At 54.6% G+C, this 16,761-nt stretch overlaps 1 protein-coding gene and 1 pseudogene across 2 annotated transcripts; one reads left to right on the forward strand and one right to left on the reverse strand.

Moving 5' to 3' along the window:
• Nucleotides 1-2,054: 2,054 nt before the first annotated feature.
• LOC309816706 (N-terminal EF-hand calcium-binding protein 3-like) lies at nt 2,055-10,050 on the forward strand (the record flags this gene model as incomplete). Its single annotated transcript, XM_082644490.1, has 12 exons — nt 2,055-2,154; nt 2,904-3,046; nt 3,494-3,615; nt 4,074-4,407; nt 6,755-6,891; nt 7,175-7,293; nt 7,420-7,499; nt 7,604-7,657; nt 8,189-8,301; nt 8,470-8,547; nt 9,064-9,155; nt 9,253-10,050. 12 exons carry the CDS (start codon nt 2,055-2,057, stop codon nt 9,279-9,281), a joined length of 1,401 nt encoding a protein of 466 aa, XP_082500616.1. The 3' UTR covers nt 9,282-10,050.
• Nucleotides 10,051-14,734: 4,684 nt separating this feature from the next.
• LOC309816707 (ATP synthase subunit O, mitochondrial-like) lies at nt 14,735-15,580 on the reverse strand (annotated as a pseudogene). Its single transcript has 2 exons — nt 15,200-15,580; nt 14,735-15,066 (listed from the first exon to the last, which is right to left on the reverse strand). The product of its transcript is annotated as an ATP synthase subunit O, mitochondrial-like (transcript).
• Nucleotides 15,581-16,761: the final 1,181 nt, after the last annotated feature.

The following is a 16,761-nucleotide window of genomic DNA, read 5'->3' on the forward strand; positions in this document are numbered from 1 at the left end:
CAAAGAACCTGAGATACAATGCCAATCCTAGTTAGTATAAAACCAGTCTTTGTAAAAAAGAATTTAGAAGGTGAAAAATACTAAGAAAGTACATAATGGACAAAGAAAACCATAGACATAGATACCCACTCATTCCAATGTTCATGCTGTAAACCTTGGTTTCAGGACATATTTTCATTCAAAAATAAAACCAGGGCTTCCCTGGTGGCGCAGTGGTTGAGAGTCCGCCTGCCGATGCAGGGAACACGGGTTCGTGCCCTGGTCCGGGAGGATCCCGCATGCTGCGGAGCGGCTGGGCCCACGGGCTATGGCCGCTGGGCCTACGTGTCCGGAGCCTGTGCTCCGCAACGGGAGAGGCCACAACAGTGAGAGGTCCGCGTATCGTAAGTAAGGAAGTACGTAAGTAAGTAAGTAAGTAAGTAAAGTAAGTAAGTAAGTAAGTAAGCAACGGGAGAGGCTACAATAGTGAGAGGCCCGCGTATCGTAAGTAAGTAAAGTAAGTAAGTAAGTAAGTAAGTAAGCAACGGGAGAGACTACAACAGTGAGAGGCCCATGTATCGTAAGTAAGTAAAGTAAAGTAAGTAAGCAAGTAAGAAAAGAAAGTAAGTAAGTAAGTAAATAAATAAATAAATAAATAAAACCACCAGGGCTTCCCTGGTGGCACAGTGGTTAAGAATCCACCTGTTAATGCAAGGGACATGGGTTCAAGCCCTGGTTCCTAGTCTGGGAAGATCCCACATGCTGTGGAGCAACTAAGCCCTGCGCCACAACTACTGAGCCTGTGCTCTAGAGCCCGTGAGCCACAACTACTGAGCCCGTGGGCCACAACTACTGAAGCCCACGCACCTAGAGCCCATGCTCCCAACAAGAGAGGCCAACGCAATGAGAAGCCTGCACACCACAATGAAGAGTAGCCCCCGCTCACTGCAATCAGACACAAGCCTGCATGCATCAGTGAAGACCCAACACAGCCAAAAATTTAAAAAAGTAATAAAATGAATAACTTTATTAATGAATAAACAAATAAATAAACCCCCAAAACTGCAATGTTAGCTGTACGCTGGAGATAAGTTCTACACAAATGGCAAAAAATATCACTTTCTTGGGTGATATTTTGGATGCTTCTATCAGCTGCTGCATAATAAAGAACATCAACAAAACTTCTGTTCCCATCACAAGGCCCCAAATGCATAATTTGTTTATTTTTTCAGAAGAGGCCAGCCTCTGCCTCTTGTACAGTAAGCCCCTTGAAAGTTGGGGCCCGTGACTGTCTCAATAACTGCTATATTCCCAGTGCCAAGTCGAGTACACACTTGCTTCTTTTTTTTTTTTTTTTTTTGCGGTACGCGGGCCTCTCACTGTTGTGGCCTCTCCCGTTGCGGAGCACAGGCTCCGGACGCACAGGCTCAGTGGCCGTGGCTCACGGGCCCAGCCGCTCCGCGGCATGTGGGATCTTCCCGGACCGGGGCACGAACCCGTGTCCCCTGCATCGGCAGGCGGACTCTCAACCACTGCGCCACCAGGGAAGCCCCACACTTGCTTCTTATTTAATTTTTTAAAATTTGTTTAAGTCAACTCTTAGGCATTTCTTAGTGGGTTATACAGAAAGATCGAATTTTCCTAATCATGCGACTATTAAGTTAAAAAACAATCTGGATGGGAAATTAGAACCAGAACTTTTCAACTCTGATTTAAATCCAAATAAAACTACCAAATGTAAGACAGATAGCTAGTGGGAAGCCGCTGCATAGCACAAGGAGATCAGCTCGGTGCATTGTGACCACCGAAGTATTATAGTTCTTGGTCAGAGAGTTGGGAGGGGGTGGTCAGAGAAGGAAGGAAAAGCACTTGGACTCATTGTGACCTCAGTTCTCAACACCTGCTGTGCTTTCGCAGCCTCTACCCTGATGAAAGCGCCCCAGACCCATCCTCTCTCCTGGGACACGGTCAAGGGCAGTGATTTTGACATCCAGGGGTCTGGCCTCAGCCACTCAGCCCAACCAATTTGATTCCTTCCCCAAACCACTTCGGATTATCTCATGTGCTCTGGCCAAATGTGCGGCCCCTTCCCTCTCAACGCTGAAGAGAAAGCTCTTAATCATGGATCTCCAGACACCCTGAAGACCTCTGTGTGCTTAGCCTTCAAGGGCCCAGGTAGCCCACGAAGGGATCCTACCTTCAGGGGCTTACAAACGTGGACCTGAGTTTGGGACTCAGTTCTGAGGCTGACTCACTGTACACTGAGCAAGTCCTAATCTCTCTCTGGGCTCAGTTACTTCCTCCGAAAGGCGGTCGTCCTCACACAAAGGAAATAGTCCACGGCTTGTCTCTGCAGGGTCTCTTTATTCTCTTTAGGACCATTCTGCTTGCAAGTTGAAGACCCATTCCGGTGAGCTTAAGCTAAAATACGGACTTTTATCACAAGGATCTTGTATGTCTTATGGATACCAAGGCAAGGGTGAAATCAGGTTTTAGGAAAAGACTGGAACCAGGGCCTGACTGCCGGCCTGTGGGGGATCCAAGATGTTCACTGGCTCTGCGTTCTGGTTATATTCTTCTCTAGACTGGCTTCAGCCTGTGCACATTCCTATAGGAAACATAGTCTCCTACAGCTCCTAAATGACAGACCCAGGGAAGGGGCTGATAGGACCAGCTTGGGCCAATTGCTTAGGCCAGGAGGTGTGGCCACATTGAGGAACGTGGTTACCCTGATTGTAACCATGTGGATGGTAGGAAAGGGTCAGTTCTCACAAAGCAGCAGGGGAGATGCTATGGGTAGTACAGCCTCCAGCCTGATGCAGGTGATGTGGTATTGACACTGACAAAAGTGTCTCTTCAGCAGAAGCTGTGCCTGTGGTTTTAGTGAACTGGGACCTTCACCCCTGATGCATCTGCCCCCAAAGGGGGCATTCTGATGTTGGTCTCCAGTGGAATGCAGGCTGCAGCTTTGGCAGGGCTGGAGGGGGTAGGGTCCGGAGCTGGCTTTGGGACCCAGGAGAGAGAGAAGCAGCTGGGTCCCGCCCACAGAAAGCGTGCAGGGCCTCTTGTGGGTGAATTAGGGAGGTGAACCTCGAATTGAAGACCACAAGTGGCAATACGGCCAGAGCAGGGGTGAGGGTGGAAGTCACTAAGAAGCCCTAGAGGCGAAGACCGAGGCTGGGGGTCTGGACCTGTACATCCCAGTAATAAGTTTGGCCGTTTCCCTGTGTGCAGCGGAGAACCAGTGTGAGCTTATGAGCGGGAGCGTAAACTGCCCTACAGATGAGTGGTTTGGAAGAAGCCTTTGGTTGCAATGTGGGCAAGAGGATGGGACAGGGTCATTTGGGAGACAAGTGACTGAGGTGCCTTGAGGGTTACCAAGCAGAGTGGGTTAGGAGTGAGGGGTCAGAAGACCAGGGACCCCAGCCTCTCCTCCTGGGTGCTCTCACAGGCAGAACGTGAGTCTAAGCCTCAGACTATGCTGACCATGACACCTTCACACTTCTTCCCCAAGGTGGTGGCTTTTTGCCTGGGACCTTCCCTCAGCTTAAGAAGGACCTGTGAGTGCTGGAGACTCTTGGAGCTGCCTGGCCTCTGCTGGAAGCAGGCCCCTCCTCCTAGCGTGGCCAAGCCTGGGTTTGCCCAAGCTCTCTTCCATTGGGCCTGCAGAGCCGTCAGGATCTGACCCGGGCCTGGAGCTGGAGGGGAGAGGAGCGGCCTCCCTCCACTGTGGCAGGGTGCCCTCCACCCCCCCCGCCAGCCCGGAAGAGGGGTTCTGACTCTTGGGTCACAAGAAAGGAGGAAGCAAAAACAGCCTTGGCTCCAGGCCATGGCTGTGGCTCTGCCTTCAATACGCCTGTTCTCCCCTGTCTCACTCAGGGCCTCAGTTTCCCTCACCCCAGCTCTACGCCCCGATACCTCAGACGGGAGGGCTACAGGAGCCAGGGTTGCTATGCGCTCTTTATTGGTATGGGCTGGGGTCCGGAGGTCCGGTCCACGCACTCAGTGCCGTGGGCGAGGGCAGCGGCGCCGCTTGCTCGGCTGCTTACCTAGGCAGCTTCGGCGTAGCCGCCCGCCTTGCTCTCGCTCAGCAGACGGGCGTTGAGCCACTGCCAGCCAAGCGCGGCCTTGGCCCCGCCCCCCGCGCCGGGCCCGCCCCCGGGCCCACCCGCCACGCGGCGCCCCTCCTCCTGCAGCCTTGCGTCCAGCAGCAGCAGCTTGACTAGGATCGTCTTCATTACGTGCCCACGAGCGCCCTCGCGCCGCTCAGCGCCGTCGCCCGCACCTTGCAACGTGGGCGCCGCCACCTGGGAGCCCACGGGGGCGCTTGCCGCGTCCTCACCGGGCCGCCCGGGCCGCGCGCCCGGGCCCGCCGTCGCCTCGGCTAGCTGCTGCCGCTCGTCCAGGAGGAGAAGCAGCACGATCTTGGTCTGGGGGTGGGGGTGGGGCAGGGGCGTGAGGGGAAAGAGCGCGCCCCACCTTCCTATCGGGGACTCTCACCCACCCGGGTTCTATCTCCCAGGACCCTGCCCCCTCTACGTTTCTGGGACTCCTGCCATCCTCCCAGCCCGGGCAGGGGGAGCTGGGGGAGGCAGGCACCCTGCCCTCCTCGCCCAGGATCCTGACTCCCCTCTGGAAACCCTCACCCCCGCCCCCACCAGGCTGACCTCCTGAGACCTCACTCCGGTTATGTTTATGAAATCCGCTGCCTGCCCTCCCAGCCTCGATGCTGAGACCCTCACCCACCCCGGCCCCGGTCCAGGGCCTCTGCCCACTTGAGGAGGGGGAATGGAAAGGGGGCATAAGGGAACTCCCTGTGCCCAGAGCCCCAGTGGCACCAGCTAGGGCTGATTCGCCATGCCAGGACCTCCACCCATCTGTCCACCGTTGGGAGAATCCCCTCGTGCTCCCCCTCCTCGTCCCAGCATCCCCTCCTGTCCACCTGTCCAGGTCCCCTGAACTCCATCTGCCCCTTTCCCCCCTGGGACTCACACTCGGCTTCTTCCACTTGAGGTGGTTGAAGAACTGCTGTTTCTGCCAGGCCTTGTCCATGTCAGGTGGCCGCTCCTTGCGGGCCTGCTTGGGCACTTTGGTCCTCTTGTGGGAACTGTTGTTTCCCATGGCAGGGCTGGTCAGCACTGGGGGGCCCGGCCCATGCTGCCTCTGCCCTGCCCTCTGGCTGGGGGTCCCCTGCCCCGGCTCTGTCCCAGGGAGGCCACATTGTGACCTCATGGGTCGACCTTACCAGCTCCAGGCTCCGAGCTGCTCCTCCCAGTACACACGGGCCAATCTCGGCTCCATTTACTCTGTCTGTGACTTCTGGCCTTGGTTTCTCAGCTGTAAAACTGGGCTAATGATGATAAGTGAGGCGATGCTTGTAAGGTGCTTAGTGGTGAGGAGAGGAGTTTGTGGGACCTGGGTTTGAATTCTGACTCTGTCGCTAACTAGTTGTGTGACCTTGGCCAAGGTAATCAACTTCTGTAGGCCTCAGTCTTTTCATATGCAAAACGGGGTCAATTATGTTTCCTGTAAATGATTAGGAGGATTAAATGAAACTCTGCTTCGAAACAGGGCTTGACGCAGAATGGGTGCTTGTGTCAGCCAGGTTCTTTGGTTGTAAACAGAAACTGATCAGTCATCTTAAGCACCAGCAAGGGAATTGATTGGGAGGATTTCAGGAAGCTCAGAGGACGGCCAGGAAGTCTAGAGATGAGGCCTGGAGAAGCCACTGGCCTGTCTGGGAATGAGAGGTCCCCAACCCCCTTCTGCTCCTGCCCGTGATGGCTGAACTGAAGCAGGTTATGGGCAGAAGACGAAGCCCTTGATGTAGGTGCCTCTGGAGCCCCTTGTGGAGGGGGGCACCACAGCTCCCCAGGACTCCCACCCTGTACTGTGTGTGTAGGTGGAGTGGGCAGGTTTCTTGTTAGAATTCTGTTTGACCATGAAAACAAGGGCAGTTCTTTATTGAGAACTTATGTGCCAGGTACTAGGCTGAGCCCTATGTAGGAGATAACTCACTGGAGCCTCTCAACAGCTCAGCGAGATGGCTATTACCATCCCTGTTTTATAGATTAGGAAACGGAGGCACAAGGAGATGAAGGTAGCTGGGGAGTCTCTGAGCGTTCTAGGTGGGCAGCACAGGGCCTGGCACATGGTGGTCCTCCCTGTCTCTGCCTGCCTTGGCAAGGGCTGGGGGGAAATGGCGGTGTAGACGGGGATCAGTGCTGGGGTGTGTGTGTGAGGCCAGCGACCTGCTGTTTTATATCTGCAGCTTCTAGTAAGAGGTGCTCAGTAAATGTTTGTTGCGTGGATGAGTGAATGAATGAATGGATGAATGAATGAATACTAAGCCTGTGAGTTTGGGGCCAGCTGGTGAGTATGGCGCCATATCACACTGTGATTTTGCCTCGTGGGTCAAAATTGCCCTGCCCCACCCCACCCAGCCCAGTCTAGCCGTGCCGGCAGCCTCACTGGCTGAAGGTGGGAGCCCCAACAGGGAAAGGGCCTTGAGGGCCAGAGAATGGCAGATGCTTCTCTGTGAGCTGGCCTCATACCTCCCAGTAAGGGAGGCCAGGCCCAGACAAGGGGGGAGTCCGGGGTGTGCTCCCCACTGAGTCCCAGTGCCTTTCTGCTTATGCCAGGTCTGCATGTCCTCTGCTCTTTAGGCTGCCACTGTTGCTCTGATGAGCAGGGGGTGGGGTGCAGGGGGCAGCTCCCCATTCAGAAATGTATGCTTGGAGCCAGGAGATGCTGACCATGCCCCCTCTGCCCCCAGGAGTATGAGCGGGCCTCCAAGGTGGACCAGTTTGTGACACGCTTCCTATTGCGGGAGACGGTGAGCCAGCTCCAAGCCCTGCAGAGCTCGCTGGAGGGGGCGTCAGATACCCTGGAGGCCCAGGCCCATGGCCCACGGTGTGTGAGGAGCTCTGCCCACCTGCAGGTCCGGTTCATGAATGCCCCTTATCTCCATGTGTCAAGGCCCTCAGCTTTTATCATGTTGCATGTTCTAGCATCCTGGAGCCCACATTCTTGTTCTTAGGCAGGGAGGCCAAGAGGGGTGAGCAGGGGTGGCTGGCTTTGAGGCTGGGCCTCAGTGTCCCAGGAAGCCTGTCTTACCCACCCAGGCCCGTGCTGGGGCCCCGGTGCTTGGCCCCGTGAGTCTGGGAGCAGTGGGCTGACCCTCCACTCCCCTCAGGTCAGATGAAGAGAGGGTGGAGGTGCAGAGCAGGCCCCGAGGCAGCCGGCGGGCAGGGCGCAGGGCCCTGCGGAGTGTCAGTCGGTCACTCACCTGGTCTCCTGGCTCCTCTGACACAGGTGGGTGTGCCTGCGGTGGGATGGGCGGACACGGCATCCCCCAGGGCCCCAGTGTTTGCTCCTCCACTTTCCCTCAATTCATCCCAAGAAGCCCCCAGCCTGAGGGGGCCCGTGCCTGAACCCCAGGGCAGAGCTCAGAGGCTGAGATGCACTGGCGACTCCAGATCAACCGTCTCCAGGAGCTCATCGACCAGCTGGAGTGCAAGGTGAGTGGCCGTGTGGCCAGTGCCCCGTGTCTGTGGACCTTTTGGGAATCCACCCAAGCCAGGCACACGCCAGGGACCTGGCCCACGCTCTGCATCCCTCACAGGCCCCCCGGCTGGAACCCCTGCACAAAGAGGATTTTACCAAGGGGCCCAACTTGGTGAGTGTGTGAGAGGGGCAGGCAGCTGGGTGTGGGAGTCCAGGAGGAGATGATGAAGTGAGGAGGTTCATGGGGCCAGCTGCCCTCAGCCTCTGTCTTGTACATATGCCCCCTTCTCCAGGCTTGACCCAGCCCTTGTCCCCTGGGCCTGGCAGGCAGGTGCTGGGTTCTGGCCCTTGCTCTGTGACCCTGCAGAACTCTGTTCTTCCATGGGCATCAGTGTCCCTTGTCTACAGTTCTGAAAGCTGGGTCTGGAGCAGTGTGGACAGAGGCTAAAGGGGGCAGGAGGAAGTGGTGCCATACTGCAGGAGAGTGGGACAGTGGCTGGATCAAGGCAGCAACCTTGGTGATGGGAAGAGGAGGATGGAGTCAGGGAAGCTGGGGGCCAGGCTGGGGCAGGAGCCCGACCTCAGGGTTGGCTGGGTGTGGTGCAGGACAAGAAGGGCGGGGTCGTCCTGGAGGCCACAGCAGTCCCTCACCCCATGCCCTGCCCTACCCCACCCCAGCTGACCAGGCTGCCTCTCTTGCCAGCACATCCTCATGGCCCAAAGGCAGGTGCAGGTGGCAGAGGAAGCCCTGCAGGACTTCCACCATGCCCTGTGCTGCTACATGGACTTTACAGGGGCCCAGAGCCATTGCCTGCAGTGAGTCCTCAGCCGGGTGGTGGGCCGGCCAAGGTCGGGGTCAGGGGTGAACACGAGGAATGCTGGGACTGAGCGTCCTGGGCCAGGGCTCTCGTTAGACACCCCTGGCTAGGTGGGCAGAGGTGGTGGCAGCCCAGGCCTGGCCTGGCCGTCTCTTTGGCCCTGCAGTGTGTCTGCCCAGAAGATGCTGGACAATCCCTCCTTCACCCTGTACGAGTTCTGGCAGGATGAGGCCTCCTGGAGAAGGTATGAGTGGTGGTCTAACAGCTAATGTTTATTGAGTATGTGCCCTGGAGTGAGTCAAGCCTGGGTTCAAATCATCCTCTCCTATTCACTGGCTGTGTGACCTTTGGAGAGTTACTCCTCTGAGCCCCAGTGGCCTCCTTTTCAAAATGGGAGTGATCATAGTTCCATCCTCTTATCACCTAAATGAGATGACATGTAAAGAACTGAACACAGTGCCTGGTACAAGGTAGGTGCACAATGAATACACACCTTTACCACTGTGCCACACGCTATGGCATAGGGCCTATGCCACATGCCTTGTGTGTTATTTCATGTAATCCTCCCAGTATCCCAGTGAAGTGGACACTATTGTCCCCATTTCACAGAGGAGAAAACTGAGGCTCAGAGCCACTATGAGGAAGGACTCAGATCTGAAACCAGGCAGCAGGACTGGGTGGGAGTGGGGAGCTTTTAACCATGTGGTCCCGATCCTTGGGGACCAGCTCCAGCCTTGGTCCACTCTGCAGCCCTCCCCAGGCATCAGCAGTCCACCTGCAGTAAGGCCTTCCAGCGCATCCTCATTGACCACCTGCAGGCTCCAGACACCCTCACCACTGTGTTCTTCCCAGGTGGGCTTCAGCTCCCAACCCTCTCCACAGCCCTGGGAACTGGGGGGAAGGGCAGTGGGCACCTGATGGCCGCTGACTCCCCACCTCTGACCCTCAGCATCCTGGTGGATTATGAATAATAACTGAGCCTCACCTGCATAAGCCAAGGACCCTGGAGCCCTGCCTGCGTCCTTCTGGAGCTTCTGGACTGGTCAGCTCAGCTCAAGACCAAGAACGCTGCCACCTCCTATACCTGTTGCCTGGCTCTCAGAGGCCTCCCCTCCCAGAGCCAGCTGGCGGAGAATCTCTCAGCCCAGGGATCAGAGACTGGGCTGCTTGCTTTGTATTTCTTTCTTTAACAGTGTATTTTATTGCTCATAGCTTTGGCCTCTGAGGCACTCTGGCATCTGTCTAGCTCAGGAGTCCTGGATTCTGGTCCCCTCTGCCCCTGCCTTGCTGTGTGACCCAGGGCAGGTCCCTTCCTTCTCTGAGTGGGCCTTGGGCTGTCTGGCTACCTAGTGGGTGCCTGCTTTCTTCTTGCTATCTTGGGGCCAGGCTTCTGCTTTTCCCCAAGCAGCAGCAGAAGCAGGGCTGATGCTCAGGGACTGTCCATACCCCCGAACTCGACCCCCGAGGCTGGGCTGGATCAGTCTGCAGTCTGCAAGGACCTGGGTGTCCCCATCACCCTCCTGGGCTGGCAGGCTCCTGACTCTTTCAGCACCTGGGGCTGCACCAGAGCCCTCTGCAGGATCCTGGGTTGGTTTGCATGTCATTTGCATATCATTTGCATGCTCATGCCCACCCATACTAAGGGCACTATGGGAAGCCCCAAGGTGACCTTGCTAAGTAGCAATAATTTGGCTCCAGAGTCACCTGCTTCCCCCAGATACTTCTGAACCCCAGCCCAGGACCCCAGCACAGAGGCAAGAAAGGCAATAGTCACCTCTGGCATCGTGTCCTCTCTCTCCCTTGGCAAGAAGGCCAGGCCCCCATTCCTGCTGATAGTGGGAACTTAATCACGGCCAATCCAGGTTTCCTCAATTCAGGACCCTCTCACCCCACAAACCCTGGTTCTAGGGTCGTTCCTGGGAAAGGAGAATGGACATGGGCTCTGCCTTAATCCGCCCCAAATCCTGGGGGTTCTAGCTTCACCCCCCCTTCCTTTGCCAACAGGGTGTGGCATGGAGCTGGGGACAGGCCACAGAGCCCTCTCAGGGTCCCAAATAGCATGGCCGATCCCTGTGAGAAGACCTGTCCCCAGACAGAACCTCCCCCGCCCTTCCAGGCTGGATTTGTCACCACCCCTACCACCTGACAGAGCCATAGGGCAGTTCCAGGAGAAGAACGGCTGAGTCGTCCTGCCAGCTACTGGTGGAGCCTCCTGGGAGCCATCCTGGGGGAAGGGGCTTGGGCCGTGGAGGGAGGTGACCAACACGGAGGGAGGTGAGAGGTGGCTCCACAGGATGCGGGCTCTAAAGGGGAGGCACATGGCACCACAAGAGCAGAGGCTGGCCTCTGACCTCGTCTGGAGGGTGTTGGGGTCAGGAGATTTTAGGCAGAAGAAATGCATAGGTTCAGGCTCTGAGGGGGAGGAAAGCTCGCCTCAGAACTGAAGGAAGCCCAGAGGCGGGCTGAGGCCACGGCGGGGAGGCGGCAGGGCCGCACAGGCCCTTCGTCCTGAGGAAGCTGTGGTCGGTGTGAAGGGGTGACCGGCCAGTGGGCTGAGGGACATGTCACCAATGCACTTGGCTGCCCTGGTGGTGCCAGGTCGGGGCTGGGCCCTGAGGCATGGCCAGGAAGGCACCTCAGGGTCGATGTCCTAGTTGGGGAGGTTTCTCCCCAGTGACCCCTGTAGGAGTTCAGACTTGGCAGGGACAGACAGAGCTGCTCCCACTGGCCTGGCCACCCAGGCCAGAGAACCAGCACGGGCGTCCCTGGGGGCTCCTTGGCCAGCACCACACCAGGCGGCACCATGCCACCCCACTTCCTAGACTCTTGGCAGTTCCTAGAAAGTGCTGCCAGCACCTGAGTCTCTCAGGTCTGGGTGGCTGGAGGAGGTGTCAGTATGTCTTTGCTAGAGAAGAAGGCCATCCAGGGGGACATAATCCTGCTTTCTGTCCTGTGTTCTAATTCCTTCCATTCCGTTTCCTTTACGAAAACAGTACCAACAGCAAACCCTCAAAACTAAAAAACTTCCCATTGCCTTCTTTGAACAAAGATGCTGAAATTCTTAAGCTCAAGCTGACACATCTTTTTTTTTCTTTTTCTGCGGTACGCGGGCCTCTCACTGTTGTGGCCTCTCCCGTTGTGGAGCACAGGCTCCGGACGCGCAGGCTTAGCGGCCATGGCTCACGGGCCCAGCTGCTCCGCGGCATGTGGGATCTTCCCGGACCGGGGCACGAACCCATGTCCCCTGCATCGGCAGGCGGACTCTCAACCACTGTGCCACCAGGGAAGCCCAAGCTGACACCTCTTAAGTGGGTGCCACCCTTTGCCTGTCTCATCTCACCCTGCAATGGAGTTCTGAAAGTTAACACTTTTTTTTTTTTAAAGATGGGCTGCATCTTCCCTTCCTTGCTGAAGGCTTGGAAGTGCCAGGAAGGGTCCTGCACGTGCAAGGGAGAGTGTCAGTCCTACAGGGTTGGGGAAGGCCTCTTGGAGATGGTGATGTTGGGTTTGAGCTGTGAAAGAATAGTGTAGCAGTCTCCAGACAGATGTGAGGGGCAGACAAGCAGGGAGAATGTTGCAGACAAAGGGAGCAGAAGGAGGAACTGCAGAGTGTAAGGGATTGGAGGTGAGTGGGGAGGCCAGGCCAGAGGGAGTTTGAATGATGTCTTGCAGGTAACGGGGAGGCGGGGGGTTGCCAGACAGGGGAGTGCTGTGGGCGGGTGTGGACCTGGACTGCAGACAGGAGCCTGGAGTTACAGCTACAGGGAGAACAAAGTTCTGAGCTGGGGCTATGGGGGTACTGAGAGACCCAGGCCTTTAGGTGTGTCTACCTATCTCTCGCAAGCCCACATTCATTTCCATGCTGCCATCCCCCCAGGGCCCCAGGTCTTGGCCACCATCATCTCTGGCCTGAAATACTATGGCAGCCTCTTCACTGGGCTTCCCTTCTCTACTCCACCCCGCAACAGTCCACTCCCCATAAAGGAACAGAAAGAAGGGGTTTTCAAAACATCACCGTGGTGACCATACTCCCCTGGCTAAGACCCTTCAATGGCACCCCCCTACCTTTAGCACCAAGATCAAGTTTGATTTCTTGACTTGGCATTCAAGGCCCTTAGCAATCAATACCCACTCGCATTATGTGCAGCCTCATCCCCCTAAAACACTCCAGCTGAGCTGGGCTATTTGCAACCTCAGTCCCTAGGTTTGCAACTCCCCTTTAGAACTTTGTTCCCTCGCATCCTCTACCCCATCCACTCTAGAATTGCCTCCTTAGGACGTCCCTGGTGGCGCAGTGGTTAAGAATCTGCCTGCCAATGCTGGGGACACGGGTTCGAGCCCTGGTCAGGGAAGATCCCACGTGCCGCGGGGCAACTAAGCCCGTGTGCCACAACTACTGAGCCTGCGCTCTAGAACCTGCGAGCCACAACTACTGACCATGCCCCTAGAGCCCATGCTCCGCAACAAGAGAAGCCACTGCAATGAGAAGCCTGCGCACTGCAACGAAGAGTAGCCCCCGCTCGCCGCAACCAGAGGAAGCCCACATGCAGCAACGAAGACCTGACGCAGCCAAAAATAAATAAATAAATAAATAAAAACCAAAAAACCCACCACCGGGCACCTGCTTTGTGGCAGGTGCTGGGGATGGCAAAATGTCCAGGGCTGGTGACAGCACCCAGGTCAAGGCCAGGCAGGGCACCGGAGCTGGGAGGTCACCCACTCCCTGCACCTGCCTCCTCACCTTCCTCCCACCTGTGCTGGTGACTCACCTGCATCCTAGGCGCTGGGTCAGTGCCAGGCCAGGTGCTGGAGACAGCAACGGTCTAGGTGGCTGCCACTGCCCTCCTGCTCTCAGAGAGAAATACGCGCACCAAATCCCCTTAACACAGACCCTGATGGGTCGAAACAAAAGGCTTTCGAGAAGTTATTCTCAGGAATTCCCTGGCGGTCTGTGGTTAAGACTCTGCACTCCCACTGCAGGGAGCATGGGTTCGGTCCCTGGTCGAGGAGCTAAGATCCCTCATACCACGCGGTGCGGCCAAAAAAAAAAAAAAAAAGTTATTCTCAAAACAAATACTACGTGAGGAAGACATCAGGTTCCCAGCGGGATGCTGGGACAAAGGTGAATCCTCAAGGACATCACATACTGGCAGAGAGAAAGAAAAGCAGGTTGTGATGGCAGCCTCTGTTTACAGGGGCTTCCTGGGTGCTAAGCCCTATGCTAAGGGTGACTCCCATATGATCACATTTCACCTCAGAACAGCCCAGTGGTGTAGGCACCATTAGCATCCCCAGTTTACACATGAAGAACCAGAAGCTCAGCAAGCAAATGCTTGCTCTGAATCACACAACTGGATCTACTCTCTGGTACCAAGAGCTACTTGCCGTCAAACGTGAACATCGCTGAGCAAAATTTCAGGCATCCTCTGGTAATGGAAACGCTGGAGGACGGTGGCAGCTTTAACAAAGGAGGGAGTGAGGCCAAGTCCTGGGGCTGCAGGATGGCAGACGGGGCAGCAAGAAGAGCCATGGAAGCACGGCACGAGGTGGAGGGTGGATCTGATGTGGGCTTTTCAGAGCTCAGCCCTCGGAAGGTAGGTGGTGTGGGTGCTGAGTACTCATCATTTCTGCAGCTCCCTAGGAGGCACCCAGAGAAAGTCAGTTGAGTTCATGGGGCAGACAGGCAGCCTCAGAAAAGGTTGGTGCAAAGGGGAAGGCAAAAGGTGCTGGAGTGTGCACTCCGGATGGGAATCTGGCTTGTGGATGGAGGCAGCAGAGGTAGCAGGTCTGATTCTGTCCACAAGAGGGCGCCTGGCACCAGGCAATGAAGCCGCCCTGGAGAATAGGGGGTGGTTTGTTGCTGGTTCCCCGATGGTCTTGGGAGAGAGGATGTGGAGGATGGGATACATCCAACTCACTGCCTTGAAATTCCAGCACCAGAAACAAGCACAGACGGGCAGGGTGAGTTCAGGTCGATGCATGTTTGCTCATTCTGAGATTGTATCATCTCAGGCCAATTATTTCCCTTTATACTGAGTAAGTTTCTTGACTGCCTCCTTCGTAAAATTTGAAAGGGCTCTTCCCTCGAAACCTGCCTTCCCAAAGGAACAACTCGTTCCTTTTTTTCCATCTCCTTCTCATACAGTAATGCTTCACTCATTTTGATTCATCTAATCTGCCATTCAGTAGTGCACTATTTATTTCAATGATTGTAATTTTCAGAATTCTATCTTCAAATCTGCCTTAGTCTCTTACTTTTTGCTAATTTTTTTCCAGCACTGTCTTTAGAGGTTTCATAGTTATTTTATATTCTGTGTCTGATAATAACAGTACTGAAGTCCCTGGGTTCTAAAGCAATTTTTTTTTCCTGTTCAGGAAGCATTTTATTTTTGTTCCAAGTTTAAGAATTTTCACTGACAGAAAATCAACACTTAGAAAATCTGCATTGCTTTGCTCGGCTTCTGAATCTTGGTTTTTGAAGACATATTTCTCTCCAGTACGGACAATCATTCCACCCGTGATTGATGGCTCAATATTAACTTCCAGTTTCAACACTTGGCCTTTACTTAGAAAGCTCTTCAGGACCGTTTTTAATTCAGCAAGAGTGGCTTCATCTAAAGGAGGTACAGTGGTAACTGCAAGGTACTTCTCCACTCTGGACACTCATCATAGTAGAAAAGTCAGAACTATGGCTCCAGGGGTATTGTTCAAGCGACCATTTTCAGCAAGCAAATTGATCCAACCGGATGTGAGGGGAGAGAACCTTTTTTTTTTTTTTGGCCGTGCCGCGCATGGCTTGGGAGATCTTAGTTCCCGACCAGCGATCGAACCCAGTCCCCTGGCAGCGAAAGCATGGAGTTTTAACCACTGAACCGCCAGGGAAGTCCTGAGAAAACCTCTCTTTTGCTATCATGTCATTTAGGCTTTTCATCTCAATGTAACACTTTACATAGGGATTCATAATAGAAGCAGCCATTTCAGGTTCCTTCCTTTGTGCTACTCAACGATTCTTTTGCTACTTGCTCCAGTTATTCTGTTTAGATGCAGCAGAATAAAGAGCAGTGGCATAGCGACCTTTGATACCATGTATCTGAACACAGGCTTGATGGTGGCCTCACAGGCTTGATGAATGGCCTGAGCACAGATGTACTGAAGCATCGCACCTGCCGGGAGAGCCTGGGCACTGCTGGGGCAGCCTCTTCTCCTGGGCAGCTGTGGGTCAAACCTGAGTTGATGAGAGCCGAGTTAATTTTTTGTTCCTGCTGACTGTTGCCCATAGTGGCTCATTTGCTTGGACATGAACGTTAGTAACTATCTTGGACAATTTATACTTGGTTGATATGTAATCATATGATTTTTCTCTGGAGGATTTGCATTTTTGCTTCTGCCAGATACCAGGAGATACAAGCCTGGAATCATCTTCATTTCTCAGTCCAGGGATTCTTTGACCTCTGGAGTAATGAGAATCTGAACCTCAGCTCCAGGAGAGAGCAGACATAAGAGTAGTCTCTGGTCAGTTTTTCTCTTTCTTCCAGCAGGACCAGAGAGATGTTCTCTGCTCAGTTCCCTTTGCAGACAGGTCAATTTTCCCTGCTTGCCTTTTCAATGAGGCCAAAGCCAGTGCCCTGGCTTTAGGGAGAGGTCCCTGTTTTGTTTCTCTAGTTTGTACAGGCTCAAAGCTTAGTGCCACAGTCCCCCTAGAGGTAATCCCTCCAATTCTTGACTTCTTGGAATTTCTTTTGCCCCCAAGCCGCAGTTTTCCTCTACTGTACCCAACTACCTTTGTGGTTTCAGCTTACTCTTTTTTTCTGTCCCTTGGGGATTTCCTAAACTTCCTCATCTGTGACCTCAGCAAAAAAAGTCAATTCATTAGAATTTATCTGGCACCCAGGTGTTTTATGATAATGGCAACATTTTCAGCCTATTTAGATAGCAAATTTAACATGGTATTTTACTATATTATCCCAAGTCCCTGGGATCATTTTTCCAGGGCTAAGGCAGACTGTGGATGGTTGACTTGTCTACCAAATATGCTTTTGTGCTAGACTGACAGTCACGAGGCTTGAGATCCTGTAATTGCTGAGTGGTGGACTGCAGCGCCGGGTGGCTATTGAGAAAAACTGGCAGTTGGCACCATCTGCACGAAACAGCTAAACCCACACCTTGCCTTCTAGCGGCAAGGCCAAGGTCATCCTCCTCCCTACCCTGAGATCTAGTAACCAACCCTTGCCTTTGCATTGTGGGGGCCTGTGAAGCAGATGGTGCCAACAAGCCTCTTGCGCAAGGCTGCTCAGGAGTAGTTCTAGGGCTGAGGCCAGAGATAGGTATGCGGGTGACAGGAGTGAGGCTGGGGCCAGGTCCTTGGGAAGTAAGGCCTCAGGTCACTGGTTAGGAAACTGGACTGACAGCCCAAGACTTCATATGTATAGGTACACACAGGTGTGCCTGCAGCAACCTG

The sequence above is a fragment of the Mesoplodon mirus genome (assembly GCF_964341445.2).
Source record: "Mesoplodon mirus genome assembly, chromosome: 15".
Classification (NCBI taxonomy): Eukaryota; Metazoa; Chordata; class Mammalia; order Artiodactyla; family Ziphiidae; genus Mesoplodon; species Mesoplodon mirus.